The sequence below is a fragment of the Drosophila rhopaloa genome, unplaced genomic scaffold (genome assembly GCF_018152115.1).
Source record: "Drosophila rhopaloa isolate 14029-0021.01 unplaced genomic scaffold, ASM1815211v1 contig_155, whole genome shotgun sequence".
Lineage (NCBI taxonomy): Eukaryota > Metazoa > Arthropoda > Insecta > Diptera > Drosophilidae > Drosophila > Drosophila rhopaloa.
In genome coordinates, this window is record NW_025335034.1 from 2,339,852 (window position 1) to 2,365,010 (window position 25,159).

The 25,159-nt window shown below is 39.6% G+C and overlaps 1 protein-coding gene across 7 annotated transcripts in view; it reads right to left on the reverse strand.

Moving 5' to 3' along the window:
- Window positions 1-1,747: 1,747 nt before the first annotated feature.
- Window positions 1,748-25,159, reverse strand: part of LOC108041297 (histone-lysine N-methyltransferase, H3 lysine-79 specific) — a 47,417-nt gene continuing 24,005 nt past the window's right edge. For 5 of the 7 annotated variants that reach the window (XM_044457184.1, XM_044457183.1, XM_044457181.1 and 2 more), the window contains 7 exons: window positions 12,084-13,335; window positions 11,143-11,726; window positions 10,843-11,018; window positions 6,499-10,131; window positions 6,129-6,347; window positions 5,419-5,910; window positions 1,748-3,271 (listed from right to left, as the gene is read on the reverse strand). In XM_044457184.1, the coding sequence (XP_044313119.1) occupies window positions 2,247-3,271; window positions 5,419-5,910; window positions 6,129-6,347; window positions 6,499-10,131; window positions 10,843-11,018; window positions 11,143-11,726; window positions 12,084-12,362 (6,408 nt within the window). In that variant the 5' untranslated portion in view covers window positions 12,363-13,335 and the 3' untranslated portion in view covers window positions 1,748-2,246. Of the gene's footprint in view, window positions 3,272-3,305; window positions 4,169-5,418; window positions 5,911-6,128; window positions 6,348-6,498; window positions 10,132-10,842; window positions 11,019-11,142; window positions 11,727-12,083; window positions 13,336-25,159 lie in introns of those variants that run through there. The other 2 variants (XR_006417425.1, XM_044457185.1) reach the window with 2 other exon arrangements.

Genomic DNA, 25,159 nt, shown 5'->3' on the forward strand with positions numbered 1-25,159 from the left:
TAATATAGGCATAGAAATTGAGATGTAGTAGTTTTGTAATAACTGCAAGGGTATATAAACTTCGGCTTGCTTTAAATAACCGGTGCCATTTACTAGGTCAGTCTAAAAGCTGAGGACCTAAAAAAGCTGCATTAGGAATAATAGAAAAAATTATAGCTTCGATGTTTTTATACAAATACTTTAAAATTTTGTGATTTGCAATTTTTTACGATTTTACAAATATGGCTTTAATTAAATAAAAATATTGGACTTGATGATCAACAAAGCTTCGTCTCAATTTGAGACAAGATTTCAGTAATTTTGTTTTTAATTTTGTGAAAACTAGTTGACTGTATACCATATGGGAACGAATTGTCGTTTATTAATTGTGGCCGACAATTATTCTAAAAAAAAAAACAGGTCCAAAATAAGCTTCATTTTTCTTTTGAACAAACTTACTTCAATTTCAACCCATAACAAATAAATTATAGCATTTGCGTTAATTATATAGTAATACTTTTTATTAAACGTTTAAGTTTAAAATAATAATATGCAATTAATATTTGTTAAATATACATAATAATACCTTTAATTTTAATATGCGTGTGTGCTCATTTAATGTCTTCCTCTGTATCTCAACTCCCCGAATATTTTACTTTTGCTTTCTTCGTTTATGGTTTTATAAATTTTACAGGTAAATTTAACTATTTAATAATATTTAATTTTATATGCATTATACATGTCATTTGTTTTAATAGCGCCAAAATAATATTCCATTTGCTACAACTCATGTTTCATTACGCCACATTTGTGTCCGATTTAGCTCGGAGTCAGTATAATAATTTACGTATAAAAATCATTTTACGCACTAATGTACTTGTTTCTTTAGTATAGTTATTAGTTTATTTACTCTTTTATTGATCGTATATTACACTACGCTAATAGCACATTTGAAATTCCCTTTATTCGCTATAAGTACCGTTAATCATATAATTTTATATTTCATTGTTTTGCTAAATATTTGTTGTTTATGCTGGTTTATTAAATGCTTGAAAATCATTTATTTCTTTGTTTACGGTTCAATTGGTTTCCTGATATTTTTACCTCCCACGCTGCTCGATCGTATATAATATATATGTATATATTTTGTATATGCCTGCTATAATATAATATAATTTATAAAATTGTTGTTTATCTCGCTGAGGTGGAAAATTCATTATAATTTATAAGGTTACTTGTTGTTCTGCTTCTTTTGCTGCTGTTGCGGTTGCGAATGCATGTTGCTTGTATACGTTATCTAATTCTCTCTACTTCAGTTTAGATTTATTGTTTTGTGATTAAACTTTTAAAGTATTTGTATATCCCCTGCTTGCTTTTTGAGCACATCCAGTACACAAAATACGTATATTCCTATATGCGTTTGGAAATATAATAAAATAGGAAAATAACAAAAAACGACTAAAATTTTTTCAAAATGAACGGTAAATTGTTTGTGCCATACATGAATATATTTTTGATGTTTTAATATTGAAATATTATTGCCAAGCCTCTAAATTAAAATATTTGCGACACTGACTCTTTTCAATAACCCTTATATGTATACACTCGATTTTACCATCCATCTTCGTCGTTTTGAAAAAAACGGGTTTTAGAATTTGAGGGTTGGTCCCAATTCAACGTGGCAAAACAGTTACAGCGTATTTAAACAATAATGTATTTAAACCAAAACCAAGAAATAAGCAAAATACCAAGAAAATTAAAACATTGATTTTTTAACATTAGTTTACAATTTTATTTCAAAATAATAAAGACAAAACACTCAACTTATGGGCAAACGTAATTAAACAATAATTCAAATTAAATACATAATCATAATAATTGGTAAACGGTACAAAGAAGTCAGTAACATTGTTCATTAGCAGTTGGGTTTATTCGGGTTCAACCTTATAACCAAATACGAAAAACGTCTCTAGTCTAATTATAATTATCAATGAAATAAAAACACACTGGTGACAGGAGTTGTGGTGGATAGCAATAATCAAATAAAACAAGGCAATTGGAGAGCTGGGCTATACAATAAGTTAGCTATGCATACACAATTCATTTAGTTAAAATTACAAAAATCTTCATTAAATACAGTATAATTCACAGGATCCACTGCGATCCATTTAAAATAATCTGGCTAAAAAGCAGCAAGGTATTGCAAACTTTTTTGGATATCTCCTCTCCGCTTCATTCAGCAAATTGAACTAAATTAGTTTACTAAATTAATTACTCGTTGTGGCGGTTGAGTTGTTGTTTATATTCATGTTGTTATTGGGAGGCAGCAGCTCGCCCGTTTGACTACGACTGTCCATTGACCAGTCCCAGTCCTTGCCCTTCGGTCGGAATTTGGAGGATTTGTGATGGTGCTGCTGATGGTTATAGCCGCTGTGGTGCGGTGATGATTTCTCCTTCGGCGATTTCCCAGATTTCCCCAGGAGAGGAGCAGCTACTCCTCCGTTATTATTCGGAGGGTCCAGGTTAGGTGGCCCATTGCCCGCCGCGTCAGCTGCCGTGGGTGGTGCACTGGAGTTCGAATAGGCTAGCAGCTCGTCGCAGTCATATTCCCAGTTCCTCTCGCAGAACTTCTTTTTGTAATGCTTCTCCGAACTACTCTTCGACTTGCGTTGGTATTTTAGCGGTATTCCACCCAATTCGCCGGACAGAGGGGGTCCACTAGCCAAAGGCGGCGTGGCCACACTGGCTGCACTGGGACTTGGCGTCCTTGGCAATCCAACGTCCGACAGCGGCGGCGACTCAATGGCACTGGGATCAACTGGCGACACGGTTTTCAGGGAACTACCAGCATGGAGCGAGGAGGATGCAGAGGATTTTATGCTACTATCGCTCAAGTGATCGGACAGGTGGTGCTGCTGCTGCTGGTGCTGCGCCTGCAACTGTTGCTGCTGCTGGTGGTGGTTGTTGCCGCCACCGCCGCTGATGTTGTTGAGCTGACCATGGTGGTTGTACAGGCTGTTGCTGCTGCTACCACCGCTTCCGATAGGCAGTTCCAGTTGCGAGGAGCTAGACGAGGTGGACAAAAACGTGCGGACCGCATCCGAGTTGCTGCTGCTGTGCGTAATGCCCGAATCCGGCGACGTGTTGCAACTGATAGAAGCCGGAACCGTATCGCCATCAATGCTTCGCCTGGTTTTATCCAATTCAGTGCTAGCGAAGGCCACCAGTCGATCGAAACCAGAGCTTACGCGATGCTGCCAGTGGGATTCATCGTCTGCGGCTATTACATCATCTGGGAAAATTGACCAAAAATCGGTGTTAGTTTAGTTCAATTAAAACATGTGCTAAAAGTGCGATTTTTTTTTATTCTGTTTGGGTGAGGTGAGTTTCGGTGGATTTTGAGGGAATAGTCAGTCAGAAAGGGTGATAACGATAACACTGGCGATAACGCGTCGTGTCCTAAGCTTTTTCCATATTTAATTTATCTTCTTGGTACAGTGGCGTTGCGCTTTGCGTGCAAGGGATTTGTTTTCGTGTTCTTATGTGTTTATGGGTGTTTTTTTTATGTGTTTTATGTGGTAGATGTTAAAACAAAGGTGTTACTTAATGAAAGTAAAATAAATAAATCATAGCTAAATCATAATTAAATGAAAGAAACCAATTAGGCGCAACAGAACTTACCTCATGCTCGTAAAAATTTCATAAATTTTGTTCGGGATTTTTAATTATAATTTGGATTTTGGCATATAAGTTCTGTACTTTTAGTAGGTAAATTATTAAACGCAAAAATTAAAAGTTGTCTTTTGTAGGTTTCTGATTTGAAATCTTTGTTTTTCATCAGATATATTTGTACTTTGCTTATTATTTATGGTTATTAGAAGATTGTTTCTTTCGCCCAACAACAAACATGTTTTCGGTTTTACTTTTCGTTTGGTTTGTTTGAGGAATTTTGAGGTATGCAAGTCAATCAATTCAATTCAATTCAGTTCAATGCAAGTCAATTCAATGCAATCGATCATTGGTTATTGGGGTACAGTGGGGCAACTACTACTACTATCGGCCAGAACATATCCGTTCAGATTCTGATTTCTATGGGCAGCTGATAGTTTCGTTGAGCCAGACAAAGTCGTGCGAAGGCGACGTCTGGGATCGTAATTAGTTATAGTACGTTGCGTTGCCAAATCGTTAACTGTATGGAGTAGAGCATAATAGAAGGGATAATAAAGAAGGCTGGATAAGATGGGACATAATTTGTTGGTTTTGTTTTGGTTGTTTTTGGTTTTTAGCATTACCAATTTGCTTTTGCAGTTTTGTTCAAATTTTAGTAAAATTGAAAATTAATTATGCATTATAATAACATTCCAGAAAGTTGCTTTTTTGGGTTAATTTTGAAATAAATGTTTGCTTATGGGGGTGTATGTGTGTAGTATATTTATGTATGTTTTTTACAAAGAACTTTTTAGCATTATGTGTGTGTTTGTGTTTGCGGGTGGCTCTGGGTAACATATTATATATGCAGTAGGTATAGATGATTGATTTGGCATGACGCTTAAGATGAAAGAGGAGCTAAATTACTTTCAGCATGTTGGATGTTGTTGGCTTTGATTTTGTGGTCGTTGTCTTTTTTAATATAATACAATAATTTTTGTTGAGGCATCGATAAAATATAAAAATACAGATATAGAGAAAAATTGTATGCCTTTCCTCGCGATAATCTTGAAATTGGTCTTCTGTTTTTAGTATTTCTTGCGGTTAAATACAAAAAGTACTTCAATACTTTTGGTTAAACTCTCTGATTTTCGCCGTTATTTTTACTCTCTAAAGTTTTTATTTCAATGTTAATGGCAAAAATAATAATACAAAAAGCAATTCAAAATCATAATCAAATAAAATAAAATAAAATAGTTAAAACTACTCAAATGAAATCAAGCTACAATAACAGTGTGAACTACAAGAGTGTGATGGACAAAAACCAAACTACGAAAAACACGCAACATTTAAAATGACTTCGAAAGTGAGAAATTTAGATAATTTGTTTTGAATGTTGTATTTACAAAAGGTAAAATGTCTAAATGTAGATATAATTAATGTGTGTGCTGTGTTGAAAAGCAAATCAAGCCGATTCAGAATTGGAGTTAGATCCTGAGCCAGAGCCAGAATCCGAGGATGAAAGCTCGCTATCGGAACCGCCATCTTCGGAAACCACTTCCGCCCCTCCCGACTCAGATTCCGTATCCTTTTCCCGCTCCGGCTCTTCTCGCTTCATGGTTAGATCTTCTGCCACCGTTTGGGCGGCTAGTCGAGTTTGGTATTTGTGCTGGTGAAGAATATGTGGTTCTAGCATGTAGGCTACGTGTGCTGGTGGTGGTGCTTGTTGTGGTGCATATTTGGGTGGTGATACCCTCGGCAAGCTTGTGGCTTGGTCTACGTATAGCTTACCATCGTCGGCGGCATTGGCATTGCGCTGTCCGCCTAAAGTGGGCGTGGTGCTGTGACTGTGCCCGTGGCCGTGACCAAGACCATGTCCCAGATGCGGCACTCTCAGTTGCTGCTGGGCCAATTGCAGGTGTTGCTGCTGCTGTTGCTGCGACTGATGATGGTGCAGCATTTGCTGCTGCTGTGGGTGGTGCGACAGCTGCAGAGGTCGTTCATCGCCCAACAGCGAATTGATCTCGGGACTCATTAGTAGTGGCGGTTCCCCCAGCAACTTGCCACTGTTGCTGTTGCTGCGACGTCCGCATGACGATGATGATGACGAGGGAGTGGGGGAGGGCGTGGTCGCGTCGTGAGCTGGAGGCGGCGGTAGCACTTGCCCGTTGACATACATGTGCGCGTGGTGCTGCTGAGCCGGTGCCGGCTCATAGTGGGCCAGTTTCGACGGTCGCGGCGGTTGCTGGTGCGGCGCCAGCGGAGAGCTTCGTTTTATGCCAACTAAAAGAAAAATTTATCATTTCACAAAAGTTCAATTTTTCAGATGTTTCGAAAAATAACATTTGGGCGCAATATTATAATTACTGACATTTTATATTCGCGAAAGTTTTAAAATTTTAAAGCATGATATATAAAAAAGATATTAGTGCAATAAATGTAAGCATATAAAATGCAAGCTATACGCCCCTTAATCAACTCAGGCCCCTTTAAATGCTTACGTTCGACTTTGTGCGGCGTTCCATTAAGGTTGGCACCATGGTGATGGTAGCTGTGGGCCGGCGGCGCCTGATGAGCATAGTGCGTTGCCAGGTCCAAGCCAGGAGGCGGAACTCCCGTTGAAGACGAAGAGGCGGCGGCTGCTGCACGGCGTTGACGCTCCTCGGTCTCTTCCTTGTACTTCCTAGCGCGCACATGATCCTGCAGCGATGCAGCTAGTCCTAAAGATAATTAAGATGTGTTTTGATCAAAGATAAAAAAGAACATTGTTAACTTAAAATATTTAAAACTTATTGATGCAGAGATTGGAGTAAATAACAAAGAGCTAATTGGTTTAAAGGTTCCAAGAATTATAGGGTATCTTATATTTACCTTCGAGTGGAGGATTGGCACCATTGAGACGCGGTCCCCGCAAAGAGGCTGCTCCCGCCGATCCAGCGCTCTTAGACTGCTTCTGCTCTTCGTGGAAATAGGCCTCGATGCTGCCCTTCAGCTCCGCTCGGGGCAGGGCCACCGGCTGATAGTCCCGGCCAGAACGAACAGAAGCGGAGTGGGTTGTAGGCGGTGCCGTTCCTGCATTGGCTCGAGCGCCGCCCTGTGCCTTCTGGGCATAGGCTACATGTGCCAAAGTGGCCAGATTGCTGCTTCCCCCTGCTGTTGCTCCGCCAGCACCAACACTAGGTCCTCTCTCCTGAGCATAGCTGGTGGGATGTGGTTCCTGGGACTCCTCCGAGAGCGGACGCACATGCACTCTCTCCGGTCGCTGGGCATTCAAGTTGATTAGCAGCCGATCGTTGGATCGCTCATTGAGGAAGGCCCGCTCCATGAAGTTGGCGCCACTGGTGCTCATGTTCACAGCTGCATTAATGATGCTCTGATGGGAGATCTCCAGAGTTCGCTCAATCTCCCCGTTAACCAAATCGCCAATGGTTTTGCCCGAGGTGGGAACTCCTCCTTGTCCTGAAAGCGGAGGCGTGGCCTGCGGTGTCACATGTTGACTGAGCTTTTCCTGCGACAGGTGACGACGCAGGGCCATCTTTGCTGGTGAAACCTGCGTGTAATCCGGTTGCGATGAGTTCGAGCTTGGCCTGCTTGGCGGACGGATGCGATAGCCGCTGTAATCCGAGTTGGCGGAACTTGCACGCGGCAGGAGCTCCAGTGGTTGCTGCTGTGGCTCCACAATTAATTGCTCACGGCTGCTCGAACGCTGGAGATGATTATCAGCAGGCGGTGCCTTAAACTCATTGGGATGATGTGGATGAGGATGCTGATGCTGCACATGCTGCTGCATACGATGTTGCTGATGGTGTTGCTGCTGGTGATGATGCTGTTGTTGCTCCTCCACTCGCATCTGCTGACGCTGTGCCGCATGAGCAGCTGCTGCCAACATGAGCTGCTGTTGCTGGAGTTGCTGCTGCTGCTGGACTATAAAGTGCTCATAGCTACTAGCGCTCACGGAACTGCGTCGCCTCTGGTAGCCCAGATCCGTCGGAGTTGTCTGCTGTCCAGCTGCATACAAAGCAGCCATGTGGGAGGGTGGAGGCGGTGGTGGTGGTGGTGCCTGCCTAACCGGCGAATACTTCGGTTCTTTAGCTGTTTGGTACTTGCCCGATCCCGTGGCCTTGCCCACTGCCCCGCCGTATGCTCCATAGGGAAGATTTGCTGGCGGGGGCGGCGCCGTCGATGCGGTGGCTCCTGCCCCTGGACCCGGCAGTGGAGGTGTTATGGGCGAAATAGTGGTATTGGCGTTCAGGTGCATCAAACCCTGAGTGGACACGGTGATGATGTTGTGCAGATTGTTGGGCAGCGACTGGGCTGGGTTCATTGCAGCAGGCTGTTGCTGCTTCGATCGCTTCGGCGCCGGACTGTGCAAGGGGGAGGGGGATGGTGATGAATCCACTGCCTTGCTCCGCAGCTCCTGATCCTCATTCAAGGCTGTGGTGATGATGCTCTTCAACCGATCCTCAAAGTTGGCAACCTTGGGGGACTCCTGCTTACGACTGGCCGAGAGTCCAGGTAATTCGCACTTGGGCAGCTGAGAAAGCTGCTGTTGTTGCTTGGGTGCTGGCATCAGAGTGCTATCCTTGAAGTGGTGGCCCGGTGAGGATTTAATGCTAACTGGAGCAGTGGGCGGAAGTGGTCCAGCTGCATCCAAAATCGCTTTATTCTTTCCATTCACTTGGAAAGAGGGCGCAGCTGCTCCTTGGAACTTGCCAGCTTCAATTTGGCGGCAGGTCTCCACGATTTTCTGTGCCAGCACTTCGGGATTGCTTTCCTGGATCTTGCCCACTTCTGGGACCTCCGGCCACTCCTGCGAACGAGCACGATGCTCGCGACTGCGGCGGGAGTTCTTCACGCTGTTTAATTTATTGTTTTGCGCGGTCAGAGAATTCGTAGGGATGGCGGCGGAGGAGGTAGATGAAGCCCCGGTTGACACAATCAGATTTGTCCCTTGCGCCAGAAGCGTCGCGGCAGTGGACCTTTCCTCCGCTGTCTTTTGCAGCACCGTAGTCTCCTGCTCGATGGTGGACACCTGGGCGTAAAGTTTCTTGCGTTGGCTTAGTGTATTGGCAATCTCCTTCAGCACCAACTCCTGGGCAGTGGTCTCCGAAAGTTCCGGTGCCACCTCCAGCTTCACCTTTCCATTAACTGTGCCACAGAGTTTCTGGTACTCGGCCAGATTCTTCAACTGCTTGTTGAGCAGTAGCTTTTGCTCACCTTCGTAGAAGGTGACTTCGTTCCGCATTCTACTTGCAGTGTGCTGAAGATCCTTATGTCTGCCAACAATCTCCTTCGCCTGGGCGATCAAATCGTTGGGAGAGTTCACATGGATTCCCAGCTCGTTCATTCGCACCTTTAGCAAGGCAACACTATCATCGATCAGCACCTTTATCTGCTTATCCAGCTGACTGGCTCTGTTCTTCAGCCTGGCCATGCGCTCCTGCTCTTGGGCAATCTGCTTTTGAACCTGCGGGACATAGGCACTGGACTTCATGTGCTCAATCATCGACGTGTACTGCGATCGAAAGACATCCAGGAGAATCTGCAGGGCATAAGGCGTATCCTGGGGCGCAGCTGGAATATCCAACTCCGTATGTGCCATGTTTTCCGTGAGCAGAGCTGTTAGCTGTTGATCCACGGTCCCAGGAGCTGCTGGCAACTTCTTGGTCATGGTGTCTAGGGATGTGCTTAACACCGTTTGTTTGTGCAAAGCTTCTAGACCAACAATCTTCAGGGATTTTCTACCACGTGCCCCCTTCTTCATTCGGCCTTTACGGCCAGGTCCGGCACTGGCTGCCCTTGGTTGATCCTCCTTGGAGCTAGACTCCTTGCTGGCCACCGCTGCCGCCGCCGCTGCTGCTGCAGCCTCCGCTTCCCTCTGGGCTGCTGCAGCTGATTTACTTGCGATCGCAGCTTTTCTGGTCAACTTCTTACGCTTTTTCTGCGTGGTTGCTCGTGCCTGGCGACCAACTGTTCCTCCTCCCAATCCCGTTCCATTACTACCACCATTGCTGTTGGAGTTATTGTTCTCTTCGTCATCCGACTGCGAACTCTTGCCCTTGGAACTGCACCAGTCGGACCAAACCTTCCTGGTCATCGGCCCATTTGAGGCAGAGGTGGTATTGGTGGCCGTGGTGGTGTTGCCACCATTGCCATTCGTCGCCTCGCCATCGCTCTCCGTACTGCTCTCCATGTCCAGGCTGCGTTGCTGCTGTTGTTGATGCTGCTGCTGTTGCAGTTGCTGGCGTGTTTTGGAGGCGGCTTGTTGCCCACTGGCAGCTGCTATTGCCCCGCCGCTTACATTGGCTGGCGACTGGGACTGATGCCGCTGCTGATGGGCGGTGGTAGCGGAAACTCCGTTCGACTGTTCTCGTTCCCGCTCCCGCTCCCGTTGATGGTTGTTGCTGTTGGCGTGATTGTTACTGTTTGTATGATGGTTGTTGTGATGGTTCTGGCCAACGTTCGCCTCACGCTTGGCGCGATCTCGTGTGGTCCGCACAGTACCTGTGAAACAAGGGAAACAGGAATTCATTAGTTTGATAAATAACTTTCATAATTATAAAAGGATACTTTTGTGGACCTAGATTAAAAAATAATTTCCATTTCTACGAATGTCTGGATCATATTGTTCCTTTGTCAATACAAAAAACTAACCAAATTTTAAAATTTTAAAGTAACATTGAGAAGTACAATTTATTTAAAATAAAAAAAAAAACAAATAAATCTGGCACAAAGACGAGAAAAATAGCCCAAAAGGATTAAATGGACTCTCAAAATAAAAATCCATTATAACAAAAATAAATATAATTTTAATTCATTTCATCAGTACAAAATTTTAATATTCACAATAAGGAAATAATATTTCCCTTTAAGCCAGTATAATGTGGCTTAGTTAAGTAACTTATAAACCTAAAGAACTAACTGATCTATTACATCAGTACAATAAGAAGTATTTTCTTAAAACTCATTATTAAATATCTAAACAACATTGAATTTATGATAGAAAATTATTACTAAAACACAAAAACATATTTTCATTCGAATTGTGATTAATTAGAGAAAAATCATAAGAAATTAAACGATTTTTGGACTTTGACAGTGATTGATTGATTGGGAATATGACGATAATGACTGTTTTTGTGTCTATTGTGTCTTTGTTTGATTTCCGTTTAGTGCATCCTTTATCTCTGTCGCATATCGTCCTTCTGAACTTACCGACACTCTCGTGATCGTTGCCGCCTTTCGTTTTCAGGCGCTGAAAGTATCGCTCCAATATGGTGCGATCGATCACATGCAGATAATACGAGACGGGTTTGCAGGTCCAGGAAACGGACCCCTTGAGGGGTGGAATCTCGCTGACGTGCATAATAGTGCCAATGTCGCTGAGGTTTCTGCAATAAAATAATAGGAATAAGTAAATATGTATGTCATTAGAGTTTAAAGGTTTTATACTGGCTATAATTCTCAATTGTGAGAGCCAGCATAGTACCTTAGGTTTTTAAAACCACAACCAACCTGTCCGTAATCCGAAAGTTCAGGGGACAAAACGACTTGGAGGACACGACCCGCGCTCCGTCGCGCAGATCCGCGAATCTTTCCTTGAGCTGGTGGTCCACCGTTGGGCCAAAGGCGAAGTTATTAACAAACACCAGCGTCGAGGAGGTGATCTTCTCACGATGTTCATCGACCAGAAAATCACCCTTGATCAGCTTGTACTCGCAGAAGCGCTTGCCAAACCATCCCATATACTGGCGGAAGATCACGTCCATGCGTTCCGCATATCGCGCCGGAGTGTCCGCCTTCTCGATGCCAATGCAAGTTTTCAGGGGAAAGGATCCGGCCATCTGGAGGACCACCTGGCCCACTCCCGAACCGAGATCGATGAAGGTGTCCTCTTTGCTGACGGTGACGTGCTTAAGCATCTGCTGAACCAGCTCATAGCTCGTCTCGCCATAAACCTCTGGCGAAAAGGGCTCATACTGGTTGAGTTTATCCGGGTCGAGTACGGCAGCATTGTAAACTAATTGCAAAATGTGTCTTAGAAGGCTAGGGTGAGCGAACTTGTTCAGGCGCTCGGCGGGCAGTGAAGTTCCTTTTTCCTAAAAGAAGCGAAAATAGTACATTACAACTAATTGAACAAATATGATTTCATAAAATTAGTATAAATTTCAGAAATGTTTATCAAAAAGAAAAACATATCAAGACTTTCAAACTGCATATATTTTAAAATACAATGGACGAAATTAGATAAGTTTGTATTACTTTAGCTAAAAAATATTTCTTTCTTTAAATTATTTATTCGTTTTCTCAATAAGGTAGTCTTTGAAAATAGATTCTGAAAAATACTTATGGTCAATGAAACAATTCTTAATCCCGGGTAGGAATTGTATTTCTTTCAGCCATTTTTCTTTTTTCATAATTTTTTCTTGCTGGAAATATTATGTAAGGAAACTCACCAATGCAACGATGCTGTCGACGGCTTTGTTGAAGCGATCGACCAGACCGGTCATAGTCTTATAGCAGGCAGTGTCAATTTGATGGAGATTTGTCTCCTCGAAGGCCGATGACATCGATGGCAGTTCATCGCAGACGAACTTAATAGTGTCGATAATGTCGATGCCATTATCGTGCTTATCCTGTCCGTGTCCGATCTGCAGGGGCCAGGCGAAGGAAATGACATCGGAGGAGCCAGCGGGCGAGCGCAACACCAAGTCCTTGACTTGGGGTGTGGCCATATTTTTCCGCTTTCCTTAGCCAGGCTTTTTTTTTGTTTGTCTATTTTGTTGTGTTTTTTGGTGTGCGTGGCAAGGGGCGAGATCGGTTTTTTTTTTGGGGTTTTTGGGCTCTAAAACAACGTCTGATTTTTGTTGTTTTAGTTGATTTTTTTTTGTTTGCGGTAGTGTCGTGTCGTTTGAGATTTTGATTTTTGATAATGCGTTTATGGGGGTGAGTCGATGATAGGTGCTAAACGACTTGATGATCAAAAATTGGCATAGGATTTGTGTTTCTGTATTCTATCTTGTGTAGCAGCGTTTGCGTTACGATTTACGGCTACGACTATGGTCTACGTTTATTTTAAATGGTTTCTTCTTCTGGTTGTTGTTGATGTCTTAGGAACAGTGGCAGCGTTGGGTTAATGTATTGGGCTAATAGAATAATATTATGCTTCAGCTACTCTTGACGTTGCGTTTTGTGGCGTTACGTTGCGTTAGCTCTTAACGTTACTGCTACGGCTGCTGCTGCTGCTGCTGCTCTGCTTCCTCTTCTACTTCCCTTGCGGCCGCTTCTCTTTCCGGTTCCGGTTCCTCTTCCTCTCACTTCCGCTCTTCCTTCAGCAGCAGCGTCAAAATACAAAAGTAACTGATGATAGTTGCGTAGTTTGATATTTTGCTGGATGTTAAGAAAACGATGCATTTTCTTCAGTGTGCGGGAACAACATTTTCCAAATGTTTTCCTTTCTCCCAATAATTTCTGTTTCGAATTCTTCTCGCCGCTGTTGCTGTTGCATTATAGATTCCCACCGTTCCGTTTCGATTCAGTGCGTTCCGTGGCACTCGTTCGATCCCGAACACCGTTGCGCATATTGCACGCGCATCGGCCCAGTTGTGGCAAGTGTTTCAATGGAATTAGCTGCTTTAATGCTTTACAACACACCAACACGCGCCTTTTAATATATATACAGAGTTAAAAGTGTTTTCTAGTTTGAGTCTGTAACAAGAAAGAAAAGAAGAGAAGACAATGGTAAAAACATAAATAAGCAACATAATCAAATCAAATTGTTTAAACAAAAATGCGGGATATAAAATTCGATGATTTTTATGGTTAGCGAGTATTGAAAATGCGGTTCAATGCCAAAAATTTGATGTGCTTAATAATAGGGCTGAGTTAAATATGGTAGAGATAAAATATACTTTCTATAGTTAAGCTTATTTATGTGGAAACTATAGCTATGATGAACACCTTTTAAATAAACTTTAACTATTTTAATGTGTGTTCACTGGTTATGCTCTTGACAGTTATTGAGCGAAATAACAAAGATTACTTAGTCATCAACCAATTTAGAAATATATGTATATACATTTTATGCGTCCAAGTGAAAGTAACAAGGATAAGGGCCTTGTAACCTGATAAAATAAACATATTGTACATATTGAGTATATATATATATGGTAAGAAAATTAATATTGTTTGTTTTAAATTTTGCAGTGCTCCCTTTCGCACTCTTAATTTCAGTATTAGAATTTTTATACCGAAAGAAAAAACGTAGTTTTTTTGAATCTTCGAAATTTTTAAAATGTTTTACGGTCTTAGAGGGCTATAAAATGACTTCCATAATACTGGTCACTGGATGCAATGCCTTTTACTAGCTCCTACAATATTTTATACATATTTATACTTTATTTGTAACTGCCATACATTCCCTCAATGGAGTCTTTTTCGGGCTGTCACTGAGATATTTTATCATTGATATGCAACACCTCTTTCCCAGCGGGTTTTTGCTTTATGTTTTTTGTTCAGGGTGGCTTTCGTTATATTTGTTTATTATGCTAATTAGTCATGCCAGGCACGTTTCATGGCTTTTTTCATCTACTTTTTACTTTGTATTTAATGCGATGCCATTCATTTTTGCTTCTTCTATTTTTGGTGGGCGTAAACGCAAGTCAGCGACAATGTCACTTCATTAGCATAAACAGCGTTGACGACAGCTTTTCTCGAGGTGAGTAGGGAAGAGCCGGCCACAGAAAATCGATAGCAACCCCAAGGCCTGGGGTTTGAATTAAAGAACGACTGAAAATGTCCGTCACCTGGATATTTTCTAATTAAAGCTTACTCGCCATGGGCATTTTAAATCACCGTTGAGGCGGCTTAGTCGCAGCTTAAAGCTTCAATAAACCCATAGATATCCAGTGAGGCGTTCAAATTTTTGGCTAGACAAGCGCCACATTAAATTGAATGGGTTTTTGGCCTGCACACACATTTGGACGAAAATTACATAGCGTTAGATATATGTATATTCTAGCTCCGTCTGGCAACTGCAAACAAAATTGCAGTACATTATATAAACAAGCGACGTTATGTGGCATCGCATCGTTGTTGTTTATGCATGCACGTGTGCGCATCCAACCAACCTCCCCGCTTGGAAATATGTATATATATCCCCTGTGCGTGTGTATCCGCATCTATATATATATATAGATGTATGTGCAACCATGACAGCCCCAACAGACAGCCAGACAAAAGCTCCATGTGGCATCTGTCTCCTCCCTGTTTCTCCACCCCTTTCTAGCCACTGCCCCTTTTCCGAAAACATATACCGCCCACAGGTCGCCCATTTCGCCGGTCAAGCCGACAAACAACAACATGAGCTATAACAACGGATAGCGACAGAGTCAACGACGTCAACAATTTATTGTTAATCAATAACGGGGCAATGAATTTTATTTTCAGTATTTAAGCGCCATCGTCCATTTGCAGTTTAAGAGAAATGTGCGTCTGACAATGAAAAGCTGATGGGAAAGTGATAACAACGAATTTGTAGATACTGAATAAATATAGAAATAAAGATGAGAGCTACAAAATATTCAAATATATCTCAAATATTATATTTGTCAATTTGGGAAACTTGCTGAGATACTTTAATAACTAAATTAAATGCTCTAGGGAACTTACATTTTCTGTATTAAGAAAGACCTTTTTATACCCTTGCAGAGGGTATTATAATTTTGGTCAAAAGTGTGCAACGCAGTGAAGGAGACATCTCCGACCATATAAAGTATATATATTCTTGATCAGGATCAGCTCCTGAGTTGATATAGCCATGTCCGTCTGTCCGTCTGTCTGTCCGTCTGTCTGTCCGTCTGTCTGTCCGTCTGTCTGTCTGTCAGTCTGTCTGTCCATCTGTCTGTCCGTCTGTCTGTCCGTCTGTCTGTCCGTCTGTCTGTCCGTCTGTCTGTTTCTACGCAAACTAGTCTCTCAGTTTTAAAGCTATCGAATTGAAACTTTGCACACACCCTTCTCTTCTTTGCACGCAGTATATAAGTCGGAGCGGCCGGGATCGGCCGACTATATCCTATAGCTGCCATATAACTGAACGATTGGAAATGCCATAACTTTGGTGTTTTTAAAGTTAGGAAGTTGGGATTTTTTATGAGTATTAAGAATGCATCATATGAATAATTTTGGAGAATATAATTTACAGAGTATTCTGCAAGGGTATATCAACTTCGGCTCCGGCCGAAGTTAGCTTTCCTTTCTTGTTATCTTCTCAAATAATAACCAGCTTCCACCATGATCCTAATTCTCTCCCCAATCCAATAATTTAAGATTGGTTATTTGCAAACCTTGACATCACTGCTGGGTATAAAGTCTAGACCCTGAGACGGTGGCCAAACCAAACAAGCCCATTTAACAGGCATTGAACTTTTAGTCTGCCACCAAACCTATTCGTTGTCGATTGTTGGTTATACAGTAAATTGCGGTTTGCAACAACAAATCAGAAAGTCAAAGTCATTTTCATTAGGGTAGCCCAGACTTACGGCTAAGAAGAATCCCACTCCTTGGCCTATATCATCCCTTTGGTCCTTTTGCTGCTGTCTAGCCGAACTGAAGGCATGTGTGAGCAATTTCGCATTTTTCTAATGGAACTCTATTCAAGACATCAGACATGATCCAACAAAAAATTTTAGAAAGGGCTGTGAATTTTTATTTTTTTCCTGCATCGGGGTTGAAGTATAGTAAGTACATTTTTCGAAAGGTAGAACAATCAAAAGGAATTTAATGTTAAACTATTGAAACTGTATTAATTTTTTTCCGATGCTATATATTTCATATATGTATATTTTGTGTCGTATTTTGTTTGCCCGTGGAAGCGTGACACACATTTCGCTGTTCTAGTATATACACAAACATTTACTGAGAAAAGTTGACACAATTATGAGGCCCATGGAGAGAAGATAACAGGGAGCTTAGGGGGTGGCACATATAGCCATCGGCACATCGCGATTTTAATCAACTTAAAAAGCACATACACTTTTCACTTTTTCCTCTCTTCATAAAAATAAAACAAAAGATTTCTCAAAAGATTAATAAATGTAAATGAATTCAAATGAATTTTGAAAAATAACTCGATTTTTTAGTTAACCCCTTAATGGTCAGATTTTAATTGTCATTAAAAAATATAAAAATGTATCGATTGTACAATTTTTTATTTTATTTAAATATCATCATTATAGCTTTTCTTTCTGTGTAGTAGCAGACAACGCCCACGCAAACCGCTATTATTATTATTCTTTTCTCTTTTTTTGCAATATTATTTGCGTGTGTTGTTTTCTGTGTTTGCCTTTTCTTTTTTATTTTATGACTATGCCTGCCACGCTGTCTGCCTTGTTTTCAGCTCGGCATCTCTCATTTTCTGTGTTTGCTGATATCCCAAACTAAAATAATAAAAACAAATTGCCTATAAAGTGTGAGCCGTGTACAACTGTTCTGAAAATGAATATTTCGAGCGGGAGGAGGAGGGGGGGAATTGGAGACTAGTTTTATTATCATGGCGATTGTGTGTCAAGGTCAGCAATTGTGGCAGCAATTAACAAATTAGTTATATATTCCTGCACTTAATGTTGTTATATCTGTTCGCTTACAGTTCTCCGTTTCTATATTTAACTGTGTTACTTAATCGCAAAGCGATTTTTCTTAAGTTTGTACTCTGACAATAAATGTTTTCCTATATTCATTTTCTATTACATTTGCATTTGCCTTTGCTTTTGTTTTGGTACTAATTTAATTTTTATTTTCTCTGTTCCCATGGTCACGTGTTGTAATTGTTGTTGCTGCCCGAAGGTCAAAATAGTTGACGCTTTGATTTCTCGTTAATTATTGTTCCACCAGTGCACAAATAACTAATTCATTTTACAATTTATTATTTTTGTTTAATTTTCCTTGTTGGTAGTGTTTATTTGACAAGCTTTTTTTTTAAGACTCAAAAGAATACAAAAAAATTATAAAAAATATTTGTAAAGTACACTTATATATTTTTTTTTGCTTGTATACATTTTAATAATATTGGTCATCTAGCTTATTTGTTGTTTTTCAACTGCATTGAGGTCACCCATTATCGGTATATGTATTTACGTAGTTTCATTGAATCATGAAGAATGTAATCATATTTCCAGGAACCAATTTTTTTTTATTTTCTACTGATAAGAATTTTCTATGTTGAATAAATTGTATAAAAGCACAACCTGTTGGCATGTGGAGGCCACCAAATGTTTGTTCTGTACACTGATAAGATACGAATTTTTTGACCTACTTACGAATGGTTTTTATTAACGAAAACCAAATAAATAAAATGGAAGAAAAAAAAACTTACAAGAAGTAACCATGTGACATTAACCGCAATGAAGGAAGTTGCATATTTTTCCTGCTGTTTTTGGAACAGGCTGCAAGTCAAACACCTGCCGGGTAGCGCAAGAAAAAAAAACAAAAGATCGCCAGTATATCGGTTTGGTACGTGCCAGGGGGAATTCCCCTGCTGTTTATTTTTTGAGCTCCCCTTTTAAGATCCGAACGGGAAGGTCATCAATCGCATTGCATATATATAATTTTGTGTCCTGCGGTTTTGTAAGAAGAAACAGCTGCATTTGTAAACACATGGCCAGCAGGAAAAAGAAAAAAATTCAGAGCTTTTGACTGGAGCATCCAGTACTAACATGTACAAATAATTATCGGAGGCACTTGCTGGGTATGCCAAGCAAGCACTGTAATTAAATTCGCATAAAATGAAGATAACTATATTCCAATGGGTTTGTTTTAATATATCGATTTTGCCGTGAATTAATAGTCCGTGGCGAAAAATGAACTCGTATCACATACTTCATTATAAAGGGTAAATTATACAGATTATACAAATTTAAGAAAATCTACATTTAAACTGAATTCAAGTCATGTTTTGTTTAGTAACTTCTCATTAAAAGTTGTAAACTGTATGAAACCTATTAAAGTAGTATTAAGTTAAACACATCAAATGACCTAAATCATAGAAACCAATTAATTTGTACTTTAAATATAAGGCCAAAAGTTCTTTGAAACCTATGAAACCAGATGTTTGGAGTAATTGAAACCCAGTCAAAAACCTATGTTCCCGCATCACGGTGTTGCCAAACTTCACCCAAATACACATTAACGCATTTTGGAGCTGCCACACCCAGAACTTGAAATGCACAAAGAATCACCAAGAAACCTAAAATAAAAAAGAGGGAACAACGTCGACCCCACCCACAAAAGCTTTTTGGTTTTCCTGCCAGCAAAGGTGAACAAAACTTCAAAAGAAGAGTATAAATTAGACAAGAACTCTGGGAGTAATCGATTTTAAATTACCACAAGCACTTGCCAGAGAATAACTTTACACACCAAAACAAGGAGATCAGAAACGAAGCCCTTATGGATTTTTGGTTTGAATGATTTTAAAGTGGGGCCATAAAAGTCAGAGGCTAAAAGTGATGTTAAAAATATACCCAACCAAAAGTCATTCAAACTCAATTTTACAACAACAAGCTGGTGCAGCCCCAGTACCAAAACGTCTAAACAATTTTTAAAATGTCAAAGCTAGAAGCTAAAACATTGATTTTATAAAACTAAACTTGTAAACCTATATAACTTTTGTGAATGAAAGGCGAACAATTTGGATAGCAATTATCCTGCTTGCTTTGAGTATTTGAATTTCTTAATCATGGAATTTTACATAAAAACACTACAATAATTTGAACAAAAAAGGAACATAATATAAATATAAAATTAAAAATATAATAATAAAATATACAAAATATATTTATAACAAGAAAGGAAGCAAACTTAATTATACCCGTTACACGTAGAGTAAAAGGGTATATTGTATTCGTGCAAAAGTATGTAACAGGTAGAAGGAAGCGTTTCCGACCCTATAAAGTATATATATTCTTGTTCAGGATCACTAGCTGAGTCGATCTAGCCATGTCCGTCTGTCCGTCTGTCTGTCTGTCCGTATGAACGCTGAGATCTCGGAAACTATAAAAGCTAGAAGATTGGCATTTTGCATGTAGATTTAAGGAGTTCCTACGCAGCGCAAGTTTGTTTCAAAATGGTGCCACGCCCCCTCTGACGCCCACAAGCCATAAGCTGTGGCCACAGTTTTGATGCTATTATGAAAATTTTAATTGATATGTATTTGTTTCGTCAATACCTATCGATTGGCCTAATAAAAGTTTGCCACGCCCACTCTAACGCCCAAAAACCCATTAAACGCTTAAGCCTGGCTAGCGCCTACATTTCCGCCTTTCATGACGCCATCTAACGGATGATTTTGGAACAGCTGGCCAAGGTGCTCAACAGAGTTAACGTTAATTCTCGATAAGGATTTCTATTAAAGGAAACGGAGTAACGGGTATCTAATAGTCGAGGCACTCGACTATAGCGTTCTCTCTTGTTTTTTTTCTGATTGTTCCTATGGGAGCTATATGATATAGTCGCTCGATCCGACTCATTCCGACACATATACTACCTGTAATAGACTGATTTAAATCTGAGGGACTAGTTTGCGTAGAATTGGTCAGACGGACGGACAGACAGACGGACGGACAGACAGACGGACGGACAGACAGACGGACGGACAGACAGACGGACGGACAGACAGACGGACGGACAGACGGATTAACGGACATGGCTAGATCGACTCTCATAGCGATGCTGATCAAGAATATATATACTTTATAGGATCGGAAATGTCTCCTTCACTGCGTTGCATAGTTTTGACTGCAATTATAATACCCTCTGAAAGGGTATAAAAATATAATATTATACAAATTAAAATATAATAAAAAAACCAACATTATAATAAAAATAATAAAAATTAATAACAATAATAAAAATTAATAATAATAATAAAAATTAATAATAATAATAAAAATTAATAATAATAATAAAAATTAATAATAATAATAAAAATTAATAATAATAATGAAGCTTACATCACAAATAATTTTTTGCTTTCTTAAATTCAAATAACTCCGAAAGCTTTTATTTTATAGGAACAAAGGCAGCGAGATGGAACGCGAAACATTTATGCAGGGAAGGGATTTGTCCGTTAAATGATGCCTTGAGCATAATCAATATTGTTTGCAAAGCACACAAAAGAGAATGGCAGATAAGCCTTAAGCTAAGTTTTCGCTTGGAAATTTCAAATTTAAGCATGTGCTTTTCTTTTTGTTTTGTATGTCGGCAGCAATTTTCTCCTTAGGGTTGAATATAGTAACAATGGGTAATTTGCAATTAAATTGTGCGAGAAGTAAAGAAAAGAGCTTTGGGAAATATTTTAGACAAAAATTAAGATTTTAAAAGGATGTTTTTGGACTAGAATGAACTAAAGCCTATCTACTATGAGATATTACAAAATAATATTAAATACACATGTTAAGATTCTGTACTACCATATTTTGTTTATCATTACAAATAAAAAATCTTTTAAATTCTTCAAATAAATCTTCAAAAACTGGCGGTATTTTATAAGAAAAATAAGTAGTGTTGTTTAATTATTATTATTTAAAAAAAAAGTATTAACATTTTATCTTTCTTTATCACTAATTCAGAAAAAATATTTTTTATGCTAATTAACTTCTCACAGTTTAATAAGAAGTGATCCCATGTTTTCAAAAGGTAATAACACAGAAGCTGCTAAAGCTGGGTATGAGTACGAATATAAAACTGATGATGGGATGGTGTTGCTCTTGGTGGTTATGGGGCGGTTTATTAACACAGACGACTAGTCGTCTCTTCTACTTCAGCTTCTGGTTTTCTCCTCGACCTCCCGACCTCTCAACTTCTCATTCGTCATCGGCAACGCCATCGTCTTGTTTATTTTTGCCCACAGGGTTGCTGATTCTACGATTCCCATTCTATTGCTGGGTAGGTGGAAATTGGTAGAGCCTGCCACTCTTTTGGCATTAATTGCTTTATCGATTTTTTTCGAGCATTTCCCCCAAGCAACCACCGCATCCACCCACCCTCTGATGCTTTTTGTTGTTTTTAGCACAAGGACGTGGAAAATAAAACAAAGCTGGTGAATTCCACTCGTTTGTTGCCCTCTCTTTCACACTATGTACGTCTTTCCCACTCTTTCCGTCTGCCTTGGTTACTGTGAATGAATGTGTATAAGAAGCACTGGAAAAAATGGGTGGAAGTGGGCGGCAAAACAAGAAAAGGCAGTGGAAAACAAGGAAAGAAAATGCATTTGCTGAATGACGCTTTGCAAAATAAAAGCGGAAAAAATGCACCTGCCGCAATTTTCAAAAGGTTCGCAAACAACGTCGAGGAAAGCAAAAAGCCGGGGAGAGAGCAAATGTAGGCCAACCCATTTTCCCGCCCACTCTGAAAAACCAAAACAGCGACAGAGTTGCCATCCCAAAGAGGAAAAAAGAAAAAACTGAAATGCATGCAAAATGAGTTCAACGCCGGCAGAGAAATAACAGCTACAACTACAGACCGCCAGGCGGCGCCTTAACAAAAACTTCTCTGTAAATGCACAAAAAAATAAACCAGCGAAGCAAAAAAAAATGCAGTAAAAGTGTGTGCAACCAAAAGCCCCCAAAAAACGAGGTCAACTATTTCTGCAAGTGGAAAGAGGCGGGAGGACTGGGCAATTGTGGGTGGGCGCGGGCGGCAGTCGACTACATTGGTTCAATTGCGTGCTTAGTTAGTAGGTTATGTTTATGTAAATTTGCATAATTACAAACACCATGCCCATCCCACCACTCGCTTACAAAGTAAATATAGAACATGCACAAAAATTTGAACATTAAATTTAGCACCCGACTTGATTTAAAGTAAGATATATTATAACTCTGCAGTTTAAAAGGAAACAAGCAACTTCAACAACATTTAGGTTAAAACGAGGACGGAAGCTAATTTCGGCAAGCCGAAGTTTTAATACCCTTGCAGACTTTGCCGAAATTGCTAAAAGTGAAAAAGTGGCGAAAGGAATAAGGTATACATAAGTACACTAGATTTGCATCGTTTCAAGTCAATTGCTTTTATACTGCAAAAATGTCATATACAAATAGAAAAAAAGGGATACTTTCGCAGCCTTTAACAATTTTTCCTATCTCCTTTAAGATATAGACTTCCGAGTGGCAAGCGCTTTTACCCTAATCAAGATATGCGTAAATAAATAAGAATTGAAAAAAATGTATGTTAGTAGCTTACACACTGCGCGAAGTATTCTGATAATCATCAAATTTGGACCGATTTCACCCTATTGTTCCTATGAGAGCTATAGGATATAGACGTCCGATCGACACGCGCTTTCACCTTGATCAATGTATGCATAAAAAAATACGATTTGGAAAGATTCATGTCAATAGCTTGTATATTGCGCGAAATATCCTAAAAATCAATAAATTTTAACCGATTTTACCCTTTTGTTCCTATGGGAGCTATAGGATATAGACATCCGATCGTCACGAGCTTTTACCCTGATCAAGGTACGCATAAAAAAATAAGATTTGGAAAGATTTATGTCAATAGCTCTTACACTGCGCGAAATAGCTCCCATTCTTGCAAGTTATATCCGATTGTTCCTATGGGAGCTATAGGATATAGACATCCGATCGGGGCGATTTTCAAACTTGATCTGCGTACACAAGTTTTAGGACGAGTGAGAAAGTTTCAGATCGCTAGCTTTTAAACTGAGCTCGCAAACGGTATTGAAACAGACGGACAGACAGACGGACAGACAGACGGACAGACAGACGGACGGACGGACAGACGAACGGACGGACAGACGGACGGACGGACAGACGGACAGACGGACATGGCTATATCGACTCCCCTATTGATCCTGATCAAGAATATATATACTTTATAGGGTCGGAATCGTCTCATTCACTGCGTTACAAACTTCTGACCAAAATTATAATACCCTCTGCAAGGGTATAACAAGAGTTGTATAAGCTATTAAGGGTATATATTTATTTATTATGTAAATTGCCCTGTAGTGAAGTTTGGCAATGCCGCATTATAAAGGAAAAAAATTAATATTATAAAATGATTATCAATTAAAATCTTTCACGAAAATTAATTTTCCATTTTCAAGGTGACACAAGAAAATTGTACAAACCTTTTATTAAATGCTTTACCATTTCGTATGAATTTAAAGACTTTAATCGCATTAAAGATCTACAAATACATATTTTTAATATTGTAATTTATTAATATCCAACAATAATTGTCTTCGAAAAGCAATGTTATGTTATGTTATCTATTTTCTTTTCTTTGGAATGCTTTGGAATCTAAAGTGAAGCGACAAGGAAGCCAAAAGACCCAATATTTAGGTCAGTAGTGAAGAAAATACCAATTAATAAATCCCCAAAAGCAAATCTAAACTAACTATATTTAATAGTTTACCCATTTCTTTTTACAATTCACTTATTCTAATTGCTTTTAATGTTTCTGCTTTTAAGATAAACTGAAATGCGGCAACATCGCGGCGTAGGAGGAAAAAACTTGAAATGGGTCAGTAATTAAGACTCATCGCCTGCAGGCTTCAATTGTTAAAAAAAAATATCAAATCGTTAAAGGAAATGTCCAACTTATATGTCGAGTGAGAAAGAGAAAAGAATGTGAATTAGAAATAACGGGAACAAAAAATGAAGCAGATGAAATCAAAGAGAAAACATAGAAGAAAATCTAGCTAATTGAAAAGAGTCTAAATGCTCGAGGTTATAAGCTGAAAAGAAAATCTCTATTGAAAATACATATATTCCATTTATATTTTTGTATAAATATTTATTGAAATTTATTGATTGGCAAAATTTGTTATCTATTTCGCAGCAACTTTTTCATATTTTTATAGCCAGAAAAAAATGTAACAGTTTGAAAAAAAAAGTCTTATCTACCACCGTACAATATATTTAACAATCCAGGCTGCCTTTACGTAACGAACATTACAATTTACAGTCTACCAAACAAAAACCCAAAAACATCGAACCCAATAACATTACTAAAACATGCTGAAAATACAAAAGGGAACCAACGCAACTCAAAGGAAATTGCAGAATGCCTTAAATAAATAAGAGAAAAGCCTGGCTAAATTACAGAGTTAAAAGAAAATAATGTAGAGCGGAACAACAAAGGGACCCAAAAAAAAAAAAAAAAAAGAAAATCAACAAACTAAATCAAAAGAACAGCGACAACCTACACACCCCCGGAAAAGAGAACAACAAAATCAAAAGGGACAACGGCAAAATTGAATGAATCCCAAGAATAGAACGCGAGGTTGCCATTTTTCACCACTCTAAGCACAGACAGGGTTGCCTTACCACTTTCAGAAGCTAGAAGCTCAAACGACCGATAAAAACGGAATGAACGATGGAGCAAGAAAAAAAATACATAAAACAAAATAGAAATTGAAACATCCTTCCTGGGAAGCGTTTGTCAGGTTGGTGGTTGCCCAAACTACTGATGAAATTTATATGGGAAAACCCAAACAAAGGTGGCCCCGGGGGTG